At 44.6% G+C, this 20,966-nt stretch overlaps 1 protein-coding gene across 1 annotated transcript; it reads right to left on the bottom strand.

The window, feature by feature from the left end:
* Positions 1-4,661: 4,661 nt before the first annotated feature.
* On the bottom strand, positions 4,662-8,289 carry LOC134291403 (uncharacterized). The gene is made up of 2 exons (XM_062859114.1): positions 6,187-8,289; positions 4,662-6,065 (listed from the first exon to the last, which is right to left on the bottom strand). Exons 1-2 carry the CDS (start codon positions 8,287-8,289, stop codon positions 4,662-4,664), a joined length of 3,507 nt encoding a protein of 1,168 aa, XP_062715098.1.
* Between the last annotated feature and the right edge of the window lie 12,677 nt (positions 8,290-20,966).

The following is a 20,966-nucleotide window of genomic DNA, read 5'->3' on the forward strand; positions in this document are numbered from 1 at the left end:
TCTATTGTTCTTTTCACGGAAAAGCGAAACCGTAATGGTGTTCGAACTTTACGTCTCTTTGATTCTGAAATCAATGTGACTGAACAGGTAAAGTATGTTGGAGTCATTCTTGATTCCAAGCTTTCCTGGACACCTCATGTTGAGTTCAGAATCAAGAAAGCTTGTATGGCCTTCGGGCAATGCCGGCGAACCTTTGGTACAACTTGGGGTCTAAAACCCAAGTATATCAAATGGATCTACACAACTGTTGTTCGGCCAATATTGGCCTATGGATGTCTTGTGTGGTGGCAAAAGGGCGAAGTGAGAACGGTCCAATCAAAGTTAGGCCATCTCCAAAGGATGTGCTTAATGGCGATGTCTGGAGCGTTCTCTTCAACTCCCACGGCAGCGCTCGAAGTTCTCTTTGACGTTGTCCCACTACACATTCATCTCAAACAAGAAGCACTTTCTTGCACTTACCGTCTATGGGTACTCGGTTTACTAGAGGAAACTCCTGTGAACCGCAGTTCAACACACACCTCGTTGTTTCCACTTTTGGTGAATTGGGACAAAGTTGTCCTTGCTCCAAGTGATCTTACAATTGCTTGTAATTTTCCATATAGGACATTTTCCACGAAATTCCCTTCCCGGGAAGAGTGGACATCTGGTTATCTGGAGAGAAGTATTTTAGACGGCATCGTATGTTACACTGATGGCTCCCTTCTAGAAGGTCGAGCAGGTGCTGGTGTTTATTCTCGTGAGCTAAGGCTGTATCAGTCTTATTCACTTGGCAGACACTGCACCGTTTTTCAGGCCGAAATCTTTGCTCTTATGTGCGGAGTGCAATCAGCACTTCAGCAGCACGTAATGGGCAAAGTAATATACTTCTGTTCAGATAGCCAGGCTGCTATTAAAGCACTTGCTTCGGCCAACTCCAGGTCGAAGATAGTTATCGCTTGTCGAACTCAAATTGAGGAGCTGAATTCAGCAAACGCTGTTCACCTTGTATGGGTACCTGGCCATTCTTCCATCGCTGGAAATGAATTGGCTGATGAGTTAGCTCGCACTGGAGCATCACATGACTTCATTGGCCCTGAGCCAGCTATTCCGGTATCCAAGTGTTGGGTGAAGCTTCAGATTGACACCTGGGCTGCCACTCAGCACAAACAATACTGGAATAGTTTGGAGTCATGTCGTCAAACAAAATTGTATTGTACTGAGCCATCTCTAGGGGTGGCAAAGTATCTACCAAGTCTGTCAAAGCAGAATTGCAGCATGCTGGTCAAAGCATTGACTGGCCACTGCCGACTCAGTTATCACATGGCGAATATTCAGCAAGCTGATTCATTTGCATGTGATAGCTGTGAATCCGATTATGGAACTTCGTATCATTTAATATGTAACTGTCCAGCTTTTGCGCAATTGCGTTTCCGAGTACTCGGGAAACACTTATTAAGTGAAACTGACTTCAGAAACCTGAATCTTCAGGACGTTCTGTTGTTCTTGACCCGCTGTGGTAAAGAGCTATAGGCTCTCTTTACGCTTTATGCATTATCACAGTGCCCTTCTCAGGGCGCTGTTCGAACCCATTGTGGCACGCTTATGCGTTATTACAGTGTCCTTTTCAGGACGCTATGTGAACCCATTGTGGTACGCTTTTGCGAGTATGACGATCCTATTCCCTTACCTGTCCTTTCCCATCTCCTATCCTTTTTCCTTCCCTTCTCCGTCAGGTAAATGATGAATAGGCTCGTGTTCATGGCGATGGCACAAATTTCCCAAATGGAGGAGAACGTGCCTCTAGAGCCGACCTACTGATACCTGATACCCTCGATGATTCCCTCCAACATCTCTGGAGATACTTGTTACTCTGGATCAGACGGACCCCTGGCTTTCACACGAATACCGGGAAGCTTGAGCGTGGACTCCCTGCTCTGCATGGTCGGCTTACTTCGAGGGGCTAATCAAGGCTCAATGAATGGGAACATCAACTAAGGGTCTGTGTCAATTGGCGAATTAAAATTAATTTTTACTTAAATTTGACAGTTCAACACTTAAACTTGACAGTTCCCCTAAGGAAATAATTATCGAACTGTCAAGTTTAAGTGAAATTTAATTTTAATTCGCCAATTGACACAGACCCTAAATAGTTTTAATCTTAATTTATTCAACTTACTTACAAATAGTCTGTGTGTGGGTGTGAGGGTCTGTTGAAGGGGTGGCCGGCCGGCGTCGATGGTGGTGCTGCTGCTAATGGTGGGGGTGGCGAACGGGTTGCTGAAGCACAGGATATGGGTCTGGCAGTCGGTTTGAGGGGGGTTCAACCGGGATATGGGTCTGGCGGTCGATTTGGTCAATCCACAATGTGCTGGGCAAGACCACGTTGTTGTGGGGGTCCAAGGTGTTCGCGGATGCCTCCAATGGCCTTTTACTAACGGAAATAACGTGCTTCCGACGTAATATGGTCACTGGGTCCTCTTCAAATAGGCAATCCGAGCAGGATGCCCGCCCTTAGACCGAGCGGGTTCGGCCTTTTGATGGGTTTGTTGCGCCCAAGGATTAATGTGTCCTGATTCGCTTGGTAGCTTATTTCACAGCTGCTGAAGACTTATTCCGGCAGACCTAATAGGTCAACTTGATTTTACCGGGCAGATCTCTGATTTTTTTAGAGCTAATAGCAAACTTCTTCTGACTTTGGCTATCGTAGTAGGAAAGAGATCGATGCTTCTCTCCAGATTTGCCAGTCATCTACCCTTTTGTGGGATATTCCCTTTTCCTCTCTTTTTGACCGTCCTTTAGCTAGCTCGCGACAACCATTCGATATGATCCCCTGCAGCAGATTTTAGTGTATTTTGTGTCGTGTTCGAAATGTGTTTTACAAATTTTGTTGTGAATCTTAATATAACATTTAGAATTTACTTTGTGTTGAATTATTTATTAATTTATTTATTATAGTGTGCATGCTCATAGTAACTATCCCTAGCAAGGTTTTTAAGAAATTTAGGATAATATTGGAAATAACAAGTATTTATAAGGAAACAACATGTAACATCAACAGTCAGTTTGAATATTCTTTTCCTATTATTTTTACTCGGCATCATGATAAGCGGTTTTATGATCCAACGGTAACATACTGGAGCCATTGCATCTCTCGTATTTGCCATTACGATCCTGTAGGCGTCACCCGACGGATTCACATTCGCACTCTGACAGAGACTCTCAAAGCAGGCCTTTTTGCTTGCTCTTATCCCAGTCTTCAGCGTAGCTTTTACACTAGGTACCCACTACTGTTCGGTTCGCTCTTCCTCAGTTCGTGCTCGCTGCATCCGCCACCTAGCCCGTAGGCAGGCGCGACGCAGGTCCGCAATCGCTTGTTTCATCAGTACACCCTAAAACGAAACAACACAGGCTTGTGTACAATGTACACAGGCTTGTGTACAATGTACACAGATTTGTGTACTACTAGATCAGCCTCCACCCCTGTGTCAAATGTACACAGTCACTTTTCTGGCTCTAGCGCTGGTATGGGAGCAAAGTTCGTAACTAATTTTCTCTGAACGATGACATGCATTATCAGGAATCGATCAATGCGAAAATAATTGTTAATTTTGTATTCATGCCAGCGCTGGAGCCGGAAAAGTATCTGTGTACATTTGACACAGCGGTGAGGCTGATCTAGTAGTACACAAATCTGTGTAACTTCTGTAACCGTGTAAGCCGGCGGTATCACATTTCTAGGGTGGACTTGCCTAGGCACCGCTAGGGTGGACTTGCCGGGAGCACCACTACCAGCTCGTCGCCGCTTAAACCAGCTGTTCGCGCCCGCCGCGGGTTGTTCTTTCGGACACTTGATAGAATTACGTTTATTACGAACGGAAACACTTTTATTACGCGAACAGAAAATACACTTTATTGCGGTCGAGTAACAACGAAAAGAGGAGATGTTTCCTCCGCGGCGGTTTATTTGGACTGTTCAAGTAAACAGCTGTTTTGCCTATCTGCTAGCTACCTACTCCTATATACTATATGCAAACCGATCGATCCCGATATGCGAGATCGACGGACAATGAGAGCGAGAGCGGGCCGACGGAGACATGTATTAGGGGTGCCCATGTACAATTTAACTTGCGATCAATATTGTTTCTCGCTCTACCATAAGCCGGCCGCCTTGGAATCTTTGATTCCAACTCTCTCACTTTAACTTACACACTTTTTACAATTATTGTTAGATACAAAAATTTTCGGGTTTGTTTTGATCCCGAAATTCTACTTTTCATTTCTGTTCTTATATACTCTATGGCTACGGCTCTTCGGTTTATGTACTGTCGGTCCGGTCCTATTGCCCTACTTGCTGTGAAAGCAAAGCAAAACAATTCATTATGTAGCTGGAGCCGACTCGGTGCCGGATTGCTCGTCGCACTACTGACCCAGTTTCTGTAGCTGACCTACATTCGCTTTCTTCAGCAATGCAACACGGACTTTGACCTAGTTAGCTTTGCAGCTGATTTGTTGTTGTTGACAGTTTTGCTGCACTCGGCCGGAGAACGGGACGATTGAACAAGAAAATGATGCTGATACTGGTGCTGCTGATCTCACGGACGTGGAGGACGGAATGGATTTGCCGACGACAGTGATCTTGGAAGGACTCTTCATTGGAGCTGAGGAATTTCAGTGGGCTGCCATCAGGTAAGTAGGGGTGCTGGATGCTTACTTCGCCGATCGGAGCTGGTCGTCTGTTTGAACAGCAGCTTGAACGATTTGACTGCTGACTCCCACAGTCCGCCGAAGTTCGGCGACCGAGCCGGGATGAAGCGGAATTCTATCTGCTCCTCGTTGGCTTGTCTGACTACGTCCGACTGGAATTGCTGGTTGATGAACAGCCGACGAAGTTCGTCTAGTTGACGTCTCGCTCCAACGAAGTTTCTGCCATTGTCGCACATGATTAACTCCGGCTTGCCACGCCGGGAGATAAAGCGCTTCAAGGTCGCGATGAAACCTTGAGCGGACAAGTCTGCCGCTAGCTCCAAGTGTACAGCCTTGGTAACGAGGCAGATGTAGACGGCGACGAAGATCTTCACTGGCCGAGAACGTCGGTGCGGGTAAGCGACTTGAAACGGGCCGCAGTAATCGACTCCTACGCGCTGAAACGGTGGACAAGGAGTAACTCTCTCCGGTGGGAGATCTGCCATGAGCTGATCCTGGATCTTTGGCCTGACCCTAAAGCAGGGCACGCACTCGTGAAGCACCTTTCGCACGAGATTCCGGACGCTTGTCGGCCAGAAACGCTCTCGGACGGTCGAAATGATCAGCTGTTGTCCGCCATGCAGCAGCTTCAGATGGTAGTGGGCGACGACGATGTACGCGAACGGATGTCGATGATCGAGGATGTATGGATGCTTGCGCCGGTTTGTGATTGACGCGTGACGCAGCCGGCCGCCGACGCACAGTATTCCGTCCTCGAGTTGCGGGTTTAGAGCTAGGATCTTCGACGATTCTCTAACTTCTCTACCGCTCGTCAGGTCTGCCAACTCCTGCGGAAAGCTTTCTTGTTGGCAGAGGCGAACCAACGCCTTTGTCGCTTCCTCGAGCTCAAGTTTCGTGAGGGGTCCTTGTCGTCGCGTACTTCGGTTGGCCGATTGCGTATTGTAGCGGAATCGTAACATCCAGGCAGTGATGCGCTGGAGGTCGCTGAACGATGAGCGGAGGCTGAAAATGTCGCTTGGTTGGATTACCCGAAGTGCTGCAGAGACGCTCTTGACTTCGAGATCCACCGGATCGAAATCGTCTTCGCTGATCGGTGGGGCTGATGGCCAGTTGCGCTCGTCCAACCTCAGCCAATACGGCCCACTGAACCAGAGCGATTCGTACTGCAACTGTGCGGGAGCCATTCCGCGGGAAATAATATCCGCCGGATTCTGCAGTCCAGCAACGTGATTCCAGACGCCGTCCTTCGTGATCTGCTGAATCTCCGAAACCCTTGCGATGAACTGCTTCCATCTTGACGGCGACGACGATAGCCAACACTTGACGATGGTTGAGTCCGTCCAGAAGAAGCACCTTGCACGTTTGCTAAGGCTGCTCACGACCTTTTCGAAGAGGTGGGCCAACAGCAAAGCAGACGATAGCTTGAACCGTCGATAGACTCCTGTTCCCCCTTTTGTCGAGAGGAGCAGCTCGTGATTTCGCCGTCAGCAACCTCACACACACCTCCCCCGTTTCGGAGATTGTCCGGTTGAAATACGCCTCGCAAGCTGACTCTTCCAGTGACTGCGTAATGTGACTTCGACAGGTTTCTCGGTCCCAGAACTTCGTGAGGTGTTCTTGAAGATCGTTCGTGGAGCAGACGAAAGTCAAGGATGGCGATCCACCGACAGGGCGATCGGGTATCTTGCCGGAGACGATCCAGCCAAACTCTGTGTTCTGTAGTGTAGGTCCATCTTCAGTCGCTTTTTGTCGCTCGTTCCGAAGCAGGTCCATGTAATACTCTGCTCCGATTATGATGTCTACCGGTCCTGGCTCGTGGAAACGCGGATCGGCGAGGAAGGCTGCTTCGGGAAGGTTCCATCCGGTGATGCTACAACTGGCTGTCGGTAGCGAAACAGTCAGCTGCGGGAGAACATTGAAATGCATCTCTTGCGAGAATGCCGACATGCCCTCCAACCTTGGCCGAACTACAGCGCTGACGATTTTCGTCGACGTGCTGATCGACGAACCGATTCCTTGAACGGAGAGAAGTGATGGCGACGCGTAGAAATTCATTCTGCTGGAGAACTCTTTCGTCATCAGGCAATGCTGAGAACACGAATCCAGCAGGGCTCGTGCTAGCATGGTATTGCCGTGACGATCCTGGACCCTGACAAGGGCGGTGGAGAGCAGAATGTTGTGTGTGGGAGTAGCTGGGAGTGCAATGTGTGTTTGAGTGGTGGATGTGGCAGTGTTGGTGGCTGGTGACTGAGTGCTAGGTCGTTGAGAGTTGCTGGGTGTAGTGTTGCTAGCGTTTGATGTCTGTGGTCTCGGGTTCGGTCTTAGTGGCGAGGATTGTGGCTGTTGTCTGGTTTGTGTCGGAGGATTTGACTGCGATTGTGGAACGGAGGATCGGATTTGTGCTCCATGCAGAAGAGTGTGATGCTTCTGCTGGCAGTGACGACAGGTTCCCTTGTCGCAGTATCGGGCCCAATGGCCAAGGCTGAGACAGTTCCGGCACAGCTTTGCTTTGGAAACAACTTCTAGCCGCTCCGCAACTTGTAACCGCTGGAACTTTCCACAGACGAAAGCGGGATGCCACGAATCACCACAGAATGGGCACTTCCTCGACGGTTTGACGGTGGTATGGCACACGGATGGCTTCGATGAGCGATAGTCGGAACCGCTCGGCTTCGAACTCACGGGAGCGACGGATTGCAGTACTGCACAATGGCTGCGAAGAAAAGCGATCATGTTCTGGTACGCTGGCACTTCCTTGGAGTTGTGGTGCGTTTCCCACTGCCGTAGCGTGGCAGGATCCAGCCGGGAATACACCATGTAGGCCAGAATTGTGCTCCACGCAGCGGTGTCTTCTCCAATCTTCTGCAGCATCTGGAGGTTTTTCTCGAACCCGCTGATAAGGCTGCTCAAGCCGTCGTAACTCTCGCGCTTCATGCCTTCCACGGCAAACAGAGCATCGAGGTGGGCCTTCACTATGAGCTTCTTATTCTCGTAGCGAGATTCCAGCTCCTTCCAAGCCACGCTGTAGTTTGCAGCTGAAAGCTCCACAGACTCGATCTCCTGCAACGCTTCTCCGGAAAGAGCTGACTTCAAGTAGCTGAACCTGTCCATGTCGTTGAGCTGCTTGTTCTCATGGATCAGGCTGCAAAAGCTGTCTCGAAACGGGACCCACTCCTTAATCCTCCCACCAAACGACGGAAGGCGAATCTCTGGTAGCTTCACCTTTGAAAAAGAGGAATCTGATCGGTCACCAGGTTGACCGATTCCGGACGTCGTCGCGATTGGTGATGGGGGAGCTCGCTTCGATATGAGACTGGCCTTTAAGCGAAAATACCGCTCCTCGAACTCGGTAAGCGCCGCCAGGTTGGCCTTTTCGCGCACTTGGACATCCTTGTCGTCCTCATCGTCAGCGGTTTCGTCCGTTAGCAGCTCAATTCGTTGCCGAATCGCGTAAAACTCCTTGCAGATTGCCTCCAGGGATTCCAGGCGCACTGCAATTTGTGGTTCGTCCTGGCTGGGATCGTATCTCCGCGCGAAATTCTCCAGTCCTTCCAGCGTATTCAGCACACGTCGCTCACTCTTAGCAAGGGCGCGAAGATCGGCCATTACTAACTAATTGATCACTGCACTACACTGCAATTAACTGCGCCAAGCGCAATCAATCAAATTCGAACACTGCACAGCACCTTCACTTGCACCAAAACACTCGCGATCGACTCGACGTTCCACAAAAATCGCGACCTCGAGAGACAGATTGACTGCTCGACGACAATGTAGACAGCAGCGAGGGGGGTAACGACCAGAGTGGACCAAACAAGCCAACAAATCCAGCGAACACCGAGACAAATCAAACAACTAGCGGACACCTCAGAGCTACGCTCCAAAATAAGAGACAACTCGCATGCACTCTAATCATTTATTTCCACCAGAAGCCACATGCAACAATCCACCCAACATGCACTATACTTCCCATAAGAAGATGTCCGTCCTCCGCTGGGCTTCTTCCGTCCCTACGATGGCGCTCTGGATGTGGTCTGCTCGTCCAAGATGTCCTCGTCTAAGCGCGCTCCTCCTCGCGATGGCGCCGCAGTTTCCCTGGCTGGTTATCGCACAAACCGTCGCGCCACAGCTGCTGCAGCGATGGCGCCGGAAACATTCACTGGCACTGGCCAGACCTTTTCTTCGGAAGCACTGAACACCTGCGGGAAATTGCCCTCCGCAATCTTCCGAGCCGTGCAAATTTATTGCCGACGGCTTTCGCGCACTGATAGTCTGTTTTTGTCCGTATTCACTGCACTGCCTACCGCCCACTGCACACCGCACTGGGGATTGCCGGGTTCTTTACACGGAACCGCGCACTCAAGTGTCCGTTTCACTGATCCGGTTCGAAGGACCAAATGTTCGCGCCCGCCGCGGGTTGTTCTTTCGGACACTTGATAGAATTACGTTTATTACGAACGGAAACACTTTTATTACGCGAACAGAAAATACACTTTATTGCGGTCGAGTAACAACGAAAAGAGGAGATGTTTCCTCCGCGGCGGTTTATTTGGACTGTTCAAGTAAACAGCTGTTTTGCCTATCTGCCTACTGCATAACATTCTACCTATGTACTACACAGCCGAGGCGATCGACACGATCGCCAGCTGTAGGTATATACAAAGAGCAATTAAATCAACAGAGAGAAATCTCTGCAGAAACGACTGATGAACTAGGGATGCACAAGTAAACTTGGCATCGATATTAATTGTGTCTCGCTCTAACACCAGCTTAAACCAAGTAGGTTTCGCTTACGGCGAAGCGCCTCCCTAAATACGCCTGCTTCGAAGTATGATGTCTTCCAACTACGAGGGCTTGGCTTTGTTGTCTTTTCTTCAACGCGCTGCCTGCTGTTGTTGTAGTCGATACTGCACCGAACCGCCAGATGACCGCTGCGAGTGTAGGGTAACCTGGGGTAAAACGCACCCCGGCGCAAAACACCCTCACGCTATTTCATTATCTAAATGAAGTTTCGTCCGATGCAAGTAAACTTGTCGTAAAATTGAGCCGGACAAGCCCAAGAATGACAAAAATATTCGAATGAAAAGCGTGGAAAACGATGATTTTCCACATTTGGAAAGATTGTCTAATTTGATGCGCACGCAATTTAAGCGATTGCGCGCTGATTATATGGAATCAATCTATTAACGATCATCCGCCTCCTACACCTTCCATTTGCTGCCGTGAATAGTAAGATGGAGCCGCCTGGTATTTCTTTGGAACTCAAAGCGGGAAATGCCAAAGGTAATATTGCCCCACCTCAAAGTGCGTTTTGCTCCCCAACAGGTTTTCAACACCCAAAACGTAACACTTTTTTAAATTGGTAATTTGATTCGGAAAAATTGATATCACGCGGACCAAAAGTTGACGTCTCTTAGCCAAATAAGTAAACTAACTTTCAAAACGCAAGACACCCATAAAATCATCTTAATCTTAGTTATAGAGCTACGTTTGCTTAGGGGGTGCATATTACCCCACCTTCCCCTAAGTGCCAGGACTACAAAAAGTAACGTCGATGATCGACTTCACTCTGTTCCGGCCAGTGATCCAAAATGTACTGTCAAAAACTGTAGTTTGCATGATAATCGTGGCCGTGGGTGTATGATCTTGACTATCATGCAACAAAAACATTCACGCTCAGATGAAACATTCATGGGTGACTGAAAGTCTCTCAAATAAAGATAAATCAATCAATCAATTCATGGGTGGCTGTGACATTTTTTTAATCACGTCAAAAATGTAGTGGATTTTCAAATTTAGTGAACTAATGAAATCTCAGTGGTTCCAAAAACTGCGAACGGGGCATGCATTTAACTTCCCGGATAAAAACTAACCATAGGATATTTGGTGAAACCATTCCTGTACCAGTGTACCAGCTACAATTTAGTGTATTGTAATGGAATGGTTCGCTAAAAGCTTTGCACATTGGTAGCTATTATACATTTACATCCGATCTTTATGTAACAATATATTATACTGTTTTTCTTACATTTGAACCATTCACTATTCCGAAACAATCTTTTTCCGTGCATTTTTAATTTTTTATTCAGTTTATGATTTTTTCCGTGCTTTGTTTTGTTGATGTCCGTGACATTTTTGTTGCAAAGGAAATGAAAGAGAAAAAAGTGAATAAGTTGAAACATCTATTTAAAGTCAATAAAATGTTTAAATAAAGTGGTAAACTAGGTGTCCTAAGGACTGCATATCCAAGAGATATGGTGGGCTAGGTATGTAGAGTGCGATGAGAGGAATACGATTGAAGGTCAACCCGGAAAGACGCAGGCCAGATTACCGTAAATCAGTGGATGAGTTCAACACTATTCTTTCTCTTCTTCTCTCATGTGAAATTGCCTTGTACAACAACCGAATTAAATGCGATTTATCTTTGACATTTTTAACATTAGGACTGGACTGGACACTGAAACGACTTCTGAAATAAGTTCGTCTTCGCTTTTTAACCTAACTTATAGTTGAATCGAACTTGACAGTTTTCTCATGAGTTGTTATGTACATATTTCATAGTTCAAATTGGAGCCTCAATATTGCAATAATGGTAAAGCACGCTGTAATGATACTTATGTACCTCGTCACAGACTTCATGCAACTACATTAGTGGTCTAATAACATTTAGCGCGCTAGGCATAGTTCCATCATGCCGCTCAAAGTGTTACCACAAATAATGCTTAGTTTGCAAAACCCGGTTATCTGGCTGGTGGGACATGGGAGCCTAAGCTTCAACTGCTAATGCAATCAGAGGCTACTCAGACTTAGACGAGTTTAGGTTAGTTTGGCTAGAACTGCCATTATCGAAGGATCATGACGAGATAATATAACATTATATGGTTTATTTAATGTAAAACAATACAACATAACAAAAGAGAACCATTCCAAAACCATGATTAAATTTATATTTACATTTTATATAATATATTTACGGTACATTTTATTGTTTGAAACCATACGTGTACCATACAATGTACGGTATATTAAGGATAAACGTCTTGAAATCCCGCTTCAACAGTGCATCAGAACTTCAGACGCACAAATCTCAAGAAACAAGTTTCAAATAACAGTACATTTTATTATTCTGTTCTTGCTCACTTGTAAAAAGCTAAAAATAAGAAGCTCAGATCCGTCGGTTTTGTTTACGAAGAGATTTGTGCTTTCAAATTCGTGAGTAGGTGCCAAAGTCGGCCATTGTGGCAGCCATTTTGGGATTCTAACAAGTCTGTCCTTAAAGCCCACGTATCAGTATTTCGAACAATTCATTTACAATAAAATGTATAGTTTTGTAAAAAAATATACATGGAGAAAAATATTTTTTTATATTGTTACGATACTTAACAACCCGTATAGTATATTGTAAAAATCTCATTTACAATTCACTGTATGGTGTCTACATTACATCTTATTGTTTTTGTATTTTTTATTTTTACAGTGGTGTTTATTGTAACAATATGGTTCTAAATAGTACTGTAACAATACAACATTCGGTTTTTCTACTGTATTTTTTATTCGGGTTAGGAACCGGAAGTGTGAAGACGCGGAGACAAAGATTTGTGCGGATTGTGCGTTCTGAGGGTAATAACCACCAATGAAGCAGTAGAACAAAAGTCAATGACCCCCAATTGAATAGTTACGGCCCACAATAATTAAAAAAGATTCATGTCATATAAATATATTCAGACTTGGTTAATTGAGTTGATTTTGGAACCCGATATCCTAGGCCAATTTGGAATTAAAGATGGAGTTTGGGGTCTCGGGGACAATATAGGGGCACTACTGGGGGTTTCCGAAATCCACAAAAAACTAGTCTGAAACCCGCCGAAAATCCTCTGAAGCTTTTTCAAATACCTCCGAATTCCCCCTAGAACCCCCTCGGACCTATGTAAGACCCTCCAAAACTCCCGAAAACGGCTATGTAACGCCTCCTTTTGTAACCCGCTAAAAATGCCCTGTAGTTTCTTGGAATGCTTCTAAAATCTTCCTTACAGCCTCCAAAACTCCATGTAACCCACCTTAGATCCTTCAAAACTCCCGAAAACGCCATGTAACGCCTCCGTAAAGTTTCTGAGAACCGCCGAAAATACTCTGAAGATTCTTGGAAGGCCTCCGCAATCCCCCTAAAGAGCCCTTAAACCTCATGTAACGCACCTTAGACCCTCTGAAATACCCGAAAATGCTAAACATGCAAATGGTCATTGGCAGAGGAAGCTCTCAGTTAATAACTGTGTAAGTGCTTGTAGAACAGAAGCAAGTTTAGTGTCATTGGGGCCGTAATGGCAAGAAGAAGACCCAATGACCATTCGGCCTAATGACCATTCGGCCTAATGACCTTCGGTCGAATGACCTGACACCAGCTGTCACGATAGCCGTAGATGTTTAGTGGTATCATCACGGATGTATACTGCCCCTCTTGGCACAACAGTCCCATGTCGAAAAACATCAATTGCAGAAAACGGCGATTGAAATGATGCAAAGCAAATCTGTTTTTCGGTCTTTTTATTTTATTTTCATAATTGTTTTCGCTATATATTCAACCAAAAAAGCTTATTAAATACATTTGTTATGTAATAATTGTGGATTTAGCATTACAATAATCTTTTTTCTATTAAAAACCATAATGTGACTGACATGCGAATATATTTGATTGTGAACGTCAAAATATTCGCACATCAGTCACACCGTGCATCTCGACGTGCGTCACTACCACTTAGTTGTTGTTGTTTATTCTGCATTCGCCGTTCAGTAAACACGGATTTCGTTTCATCAGTGATAAAACACGAATTTCCGCGTTGCAATTACTGCAAGTCTACGAAAGTGAAAGCGAAAATGGTTCTTCCGATGAAGAATTCATCGGATTGGACGACCTTTCCGGTGACCGGTTTCTATCCAGCACTGCCAAGTATGACGCTATTTGCCAAGCGCTGGAATCAGCTGTTGCAGCAGGATACCACCCCGGTGACAAGGATGTGAGTAATGCGGATCTGGTTCTTAATGAAACATGTGAGTCTGTGCTGGAGCGATCTTCGCAAAGTGAAGATGGAAGCTTCTGTGCAGAAGCCGAACAACAGATCGACAGTGAAAGCGACTCAGGCGGAGAAGAAGACCTGGAATCCGACGGTAATAACTTGATCACCGACCAGAAAAGGCGGAAATGGACGGTGAAAGAAAAACTGCGTATGCATCGTGCAAAGAAGCGTCGCCTGAAGCACGATGTTATCATTGATGGATGTGGTTGCAAGAAAAAGTGTGACCAGATATTTTCTAAGGAAGAACGCTTAAACATTCATGAGCGATTCTGGAAACTACGATTCGTCGAGCAAACCAATTTCGTGCGGGAACATGTTCATCGCAAGCCGGCACAACGCCGACGCCAGAACCGGTTTGCTGCGGATGGGCCGAAAAAGAAGTTTTCGCACATGTTCACCCTCAGTAACCCAAACAGTAATGAGGTACCAGTTTGTCGGAAGTTCTTTTTGAATACTTTTGGCTACAGAGCCAATTGCGGGTAAGATCAAGTGCCTTGAAATAACAGGATAATAAGTAAATATTTTTTTTGTCTTTTAGAAACATCATTTACCGATGCCTGGACAGTGATTATCACGGAAATCAAGTTCCCACGAAACGCGGTAAACACGAAAGAAGCAAGGCGAAGCGAGAAGCAGTGATATCTCACATCAAGTCTTTCAACCCATCCGTATCTCATTATCGACGAGAACATTCACCGAACAGGCTCTACTTGCCATCTGACTTAACGGAAGCTTCGATGCATAAGCACTACCAAGAATCTGCCAGTCCTAACTTGCGAGTTAGCTACTCGTTTTATTCCGCCACGATCTCACGAATGAATATTTCATTTGTTAAGCTCGGCCATGAACAATGTGAGGCTTGTGTTGCTGCAACGCTTCATCAGACCAAAGCATCACATACAGAAAGCAGTATATCCTGGAGTGTCCAGCTTGTAAGTCGTATGTCGAACATTTAAGGCTGAAAGATCTCGCCCGATTGGGATACCGGAATGATGGAGATGAAATCCGCACGAAAGAGATCGTGCTCGCTGTGGACCTGCAGAAGGTAAATCTGTTTGTAATATTTGTAACTGGAATTATTCTCAAGTTGTGTCTCTTGCTACAACAGGTCATCCAGCTGTCTCGTATGGATGGTTTAAAGTCGATCATTTTTGCCCAGCGTATCTTAGCGTTGAACGAAATATTTGCGCCAGTCGGCGAGTACACGAAATCGTTCCCAGTCATTTCTTGTGTCTGGGACGAATCAACGTCTGGAAGATCCGCGGGTGATATCACAAGCTGTTTCAGCAAGGTCCTACTTTGGTTAAACGAGATCAAGAAGGTTACTTTCTGGCTGGACAACTGTTCCAGTCAGAACAAGAATTGGAATTTATTTCTATATTTCATCCTTCTGCTAAATATCGACACTACTGGAGTAAAGGAAATTGTCCTTAAGTATTTCGAATCCGGCCATACCTTTATGGCCGCTGATAGTTTTCACGCGGCAGTAGAGAGAGGCATGCGTCATGGACCACCAGTAACAACGTTTCCTGAATTCAAAAATGTAGTCCAAAGAGCGACGAAAAATGTGGTAGCGATCGATTTGGCACCCGATGATTTATTTGAGATGACAATTTCCCAATACACTCTGACGCACTGTAAGCCTCGCCCGTACATAGAGAATATGCGTATTCAAAAAGGGCAGCTACGATATAAGCTACAGTAGTACGTTGGACGAGAGTGAGGGCTTGGTAAGTTGCTGCATTCTTTCGAAGAGACAGCGAAACATAGTTACCGTAAAACGGGGTAACTTTGATAATTTTTCAGCGAATTTTCTTAATATTTTTCCATGTAACCGTATTCCCTCTTGTTTTATATTTTTAAAACAAGTACTGGGGTATCAGTTATCAATTGCAATTGAAAGATTCGATAATCTTAAATATTTTAGGTGATTTTTAGTTTTTCATATAAGCGAGAATCAGATTGTCATTTTGGGGTAACTTTGATAGTGCCCTGAAAAACACATCAAATCTTGAAAAATCATCACAGTTTGAAGTCGTAGGAGTATGAACATGATGAGAGAAGCCTTATGGACTATATCATCTAGATTTTTTATATCAAAACATTGATTTTCTACTAAATTATACGTATAAACATGAATTTGCGAAGTACTGAGTAAAAAACACCTTGAATTTAGCTATCAAAAATCATTATCTTTGTTTAACGGTACATCAACATATTATTACATGCTATTCATGGTGAGTTATCTTTTTTTGAGTAGTTTTTGAATGTTTTATTAACAAATTTTGAACAACACAGATTTATCTACATGAAATTACAAGGGCATTGCATACTTTTAGGCGTTTATCAATGTATGGGAATTTTTGTCCCAATTTAAAAAATTGCTTCCATTTCGTGAAAACACACTTCGTTAAGAGATTCAAGGCCAGATTTAGAATCTACGATGATGAACCTACCGAGAATAAGAGTCCATTCATTGAAAAAATAGTTGAAACGCAGTCGTATAGCAGATTGTTTGAAAGGTTTGACAAATGACAAAAATATCAACAATTTTTAATTTTTGTCCAAAAACTTGTATATAAACTAGGTTTTAATGAAAATACGTCTAAGATGAACTTTCATATGTATAGTATTGATCTACGTTTGCCTTTTTCTTAACTGGTTGAAGGAATCATAGTTATAAGATAAACTATACGATGCCTGTCGCACTATCAAAGTTACCCGCATTATCAAAGATACCCCGTTTTACGGTACCTCACAACATTTCGAGATCGACAGCATCCTTACGCGACGAAGCATTCCCGTCGGCATATGCCCAGACCGAAAGCAAGCGCTCCTGAAGGTAGTTCTACCAGTTATCCAAGAACATCAACAACAATTTTGGATTGATGTCCCCGAGCGACAGGATACACCACCGTCCGAAGATTAGAGAGACTGTACTGCGCTGTGTATAAACACATTGAAATATATGAACTATTACCCCTAATATATTTTTTTTCATATATGAAATATAACAATTAATGGTTGTATTACATAGTGAACGCTTCTTCTAACAATAAAAGAATAAATGTGTAAAAGAGAAATGGTGTATTATGCATTTTTTGGCTACGTAATAACAAGGCACCAATAATGTGACTCTTATGCGAATATTTTGCAAGATGGGACAACACAAACGGGTATTTTTCCACGAATTTTGAGAACAAAGTCAACGATTTTATTAGCTTAAAATGTACCCTAGATCAAATTAGGCCATTTCCAGTAAAAAACGCAAAATCGTCAAAAATCGACATGGGACTGTAGTGTGCAGTAGTGTGAGTCATCGGAACCGTTTTCTCAGATCAAAGCTTTTTTGGTGCCGTTTCGGGTCCTGAGTGTCTGTGCAAAATTTGAGTACGATCGGTTGCGTCTACACTTTGCGCATTGCAATTGAAATTTGTATGGGATTTTGTATGGGAAAACATACTTTTTTGCATTTTAGCCATAAGTTGAAAAAGGTTGTCTGAAACATTTTAACCGATACTGTAATATGATAGCCTAGGATGTTCTGAAAAACTTAGTTATAACCAACGAACCACATGCATGTGTTTATGTTTTAACATGTAAAGGAATAACAATAGCAACAAAATCATGCTGTTTCGCCAAGCAATGCCAACGCTTTAACTTTTTTTTATAAGCATCACACCACTTCGTGGTCTTCGACAAAGTTTTTCAATACACCCTAGGCTATGTTTTCACTTTATCGGTTACACGGTGTTAGAAAAATTCGAGCTTGTTATGAGAGAAATGCAAAAAAGTGGGTTTCCCCATGTAAAACCCCATACAAACTTCAAACGCGATGCGCAAAACGTAGACATAACCGATCGTGCCCAAATTTTGCACACTTATTTGTGTCCAGCAATGGGATCAAAAAAACTTTGATCTGATGGGATACCATTGAATTTTTCATTTTCCCATATAAACGATGACCCTCTCTAAATTGTTTACTAATGTTTATTAACTAATTTCGCCTCTTTGGAATTCACTGAATTGCCCTTAATTTCGCAAGAAGAGAAAAGTTTGACAAAGTTTCTTTGGAATCCTAATCAGACTGATAAAGGGTCTCAGGACACTACAGAGATGTCCCGATTGTGAGACAAATACGCCGAAAGGGTAGCATCAATCCTACATTTACTACCATTGTGCAGATTTTTTAGGAGGTTAATATGGAAATGAGAGGAAAATGTATGAAAAATAAAATTAAATAGTTTCAATTAGATTTTTCCATGGAAGTACAATAAATTATTTTTATTTTGAGTGCTGAACCTTTTCTGTTTATTATTCCATCACTGAGATATGAGTAATGTTCTCCGTCCGGATTCTAAATGGGCAATGTCTTATATCGGTTTGCGTCCAATTCTGGGTAGGGATTGCCTAGACATTGCGACGTCACATGCACGGCTTACAGTTCCGACAAGATCCTCACTGGACAGATCGTCGGTGTTACCCTCCATAAGCAATCGTTTGACAAATGCCAGCCTATCGAAGTGCGAGGTCAGCTCTCCCCGATGACGGTCAATGACCTTCGGCTGTAGCCGTCTTCCTCCGTGTTCCACCCTGTATCGAATCGCCAGATGGTCACTGTGCGGACCCTCCAGTCCGAGCTGAGGTTAAGACCCGGGCTCCAGAGGTCACATCAATGATGGACTCTGCACCGTTCCTACTGCAGGTTTCTTTTGTCGCCTACGTTCGCGACATCTCAGTCTTGCCATAGCTTCGAGTAGAGCCCAACCTCTCGCGTTAGTCGAGCGACTACCCCACTCAATCACCCAGGCGTTGAAGTGATTGACCACGGGACTCAATCCCACTAGTGCGCTCGATAGCGAATCCAGCTCAGCCGACTGCTCTATCGGCCACCTGGGGGGAGCATAACAACTGCAGTAGTGCACCCCGTTAATCTTCGCTATTGCAAAGCCCCCGTGCGATGTAGGAATTATTTCCTGGATCGGTAAACGACCAGTTGTACAGATCGCCGCTAGCTTGGCCTTATCCGCTACCCAGTTTCCGTTATCAGGAGGGATGTGGTGTGGGTCCGACAGTCAGTGTTGGGAATACTCACTTGCAAGAATGATACTCACTTGCTTCTATCTCAGTCCAGAAGCATGCTATCAAAAAATGATCTTTGAAGGGCTTTTAGATTGTAGTTCAATCTAAAAGTTTGCCGAATGAAGTAAATGTCGCAGACGCATGCCAAAGTTGTGAGAGAGCTGTGAGTATGAGGTGCGTAAAATTCGTGTAATTTATACTCACCTTGTGCTCACAGCTCTCTCACGGGTTTGGTATGCGTCTGCGACCTTTCCTTTATTCGGCAAACTTTTAGATTGAACTACAATCTAAAAGCCCTTCAAACATCATTTTTTGATAGCATGCTTCTGAACTGAGATAGAAGCAAGTGAGTATTCCCAACACTGTCGACAGTAGGACGATGTCTGTACATGACTCCGAGACTGACTGCCACAGTGGTATAGGTTTAGCTGTGTAACCTGTATTATCGTCGGTTGGTACGACCTCCTCGCGAGCCTGAACATTTAGGCCCGCCCGTCGTGTGATCCTTGTTCACCGTGCAAATCAAGCAGTTTGGTGCCGCGTTGCACTCCCTGATGATGTGGCCATCCACTCCGGACTTTTTTACAGAGCTTACTCCTGAGAGCTCTTCTGCATCGGTGATCTCATCCAGGTTTTCACACTGGAGAGTCGCCTCCGCCGTTAGGGCACCTGCACATTTTCGCACAATACCTCCTGAGCTAGTGATCTGTAAATAGGAGGTACCTTTTTTGGCCGCCTCCTTCTTCAGCACTAGCATAATCTCTCCAGTCATGGTGCGCTGAATGCTTTTAACATCCGCGACCAGCGGTGAGAAACGATTTTTGCTTCGCATGGACCTCAGCACCTCGGCATACGGCTCTGCCTCGGTTTTGAAGAACAGAGCGTCGCTCCGTTCGCGTCCCTTTCTTTATCCTTGGCCCTCGCCCGCCTCTGCCGGACGCTTCTTGCAGCAGGAGCCGTAGGGCGGTTTGACCTCTCCGCTAGGACCCTGGCGAGCTTTATGGTTTCGTGCTGCATTGTCGCATTGCCCGCAATGAGGAGTTGTCCGGTTGGGTGGACTGTTCCTCCTTGCTCGCGTCAGCCGCACTCCACTCTTCGACCAGGATCATACTCCTTCTAGACCAGAGCCAGCGATTTGCGGAGCTTCAGCAGGCCCTGTTTCAGGTCCTTACTGAAACTAGTGTTTAGTCCGACCGCTCGTGAAGCCGATCAGCTCGTCTAGCTGTTCGGCAACTACCAACATCTTTGGTAGACCGCTCCTGTTGCGGTTCAACCTCTTCGTGCGAACGGGTTCAACGCCGTTCCCTCTGCCTCTCCACTCTCGATCACATTGTTGTTGTTCATGGATTCAGTAAAAGATTCATCGTGCCAAGCGTGAAAAACACGAACACACTACTGAAACTTATGTCGAATTCGTTTATTTGCACCGCCTGCACCGCTTTGCCACCGGGTGTAGCAAACTTGCACCGAAACCGTTCGTTTATTCGCAGGTACTGTTCTATTTTGACACCCGATTGGCACCGGTGCAAGAAAATGCTACACCCAGTTTGAGCGCGGTGTAGCAGGTACAAAGCTAGTTTTACCAACACATGCATATCGCTGAACTTGTATCGTGGTTTTGTTTGGGTAGGAATGATGATTTTCTCTTCGACATTAGGTAAACAGTTTTCTTGGATATTCGTTTATTTTGAGATGTTTTAATTTCCAAACAGCAAATCTGTGCGTTTAAAAATTATTTAAACTTGATCGATGATTATCACGTTCTTCAACTTCTGAGTGAGGAATCTTCAAAATTTATCGGTAATACGCAATTTCAAAGAGTATTTTTTTCCATTACTTTTTTTTTTTTGATTATCGCAAATATGTGGATTACTTTTAATGATTTTAATCATCAGAATTTTCTGTCGCATGGTGATCCATTAATTATGAAAAATACTGACGTAATAAAGTTTTGATGAGCCCAGAATAAAATAAAAATCTATTAATTCAAATTGGACTGAAATATTACTGAAGTAACATTTTGTAGGTACAACCAGTTTCAAAAACCGTAAATTCTATTTTTTTTTCTTATAACAAATATTGATTTTTTGAATTACATTGAAAGTCAAACAAATGTCACTAAAGGATGGT

Source organism: Aedes albopictus, chromosome 1 (assembly GCF_035046485.1).
Source record: "Aedes albopictus strain Foshan chromosome 1, AalbF5, whole genome shotgun sequence".
NCBI classification, from domain to species: domain Eukaryota; kingdom Metazoa; phylum Arthropoda; class Insecta; order Diptera; family Culicidae; genus Aedes; species Aedes albopictus.

Bases quoted from the DNA above. Each gene is read 5' to 3' on its own strand.
- LOC134291403 (XM_062859114.1), bottom strand. From the start codon at position 8,289: ATGGCCGATCTTCGCGCCCTTGCTAAGAGTGAGCGACGTGTGCTGAAT. The intron at 6,066-6,186 runs GTGTGTGTGAGG...CTCTTCGAAAAG, and splicing joins CAATCTCCGAAACGGGGGAG to GTCGTGAGCAGCCTTAGCAA.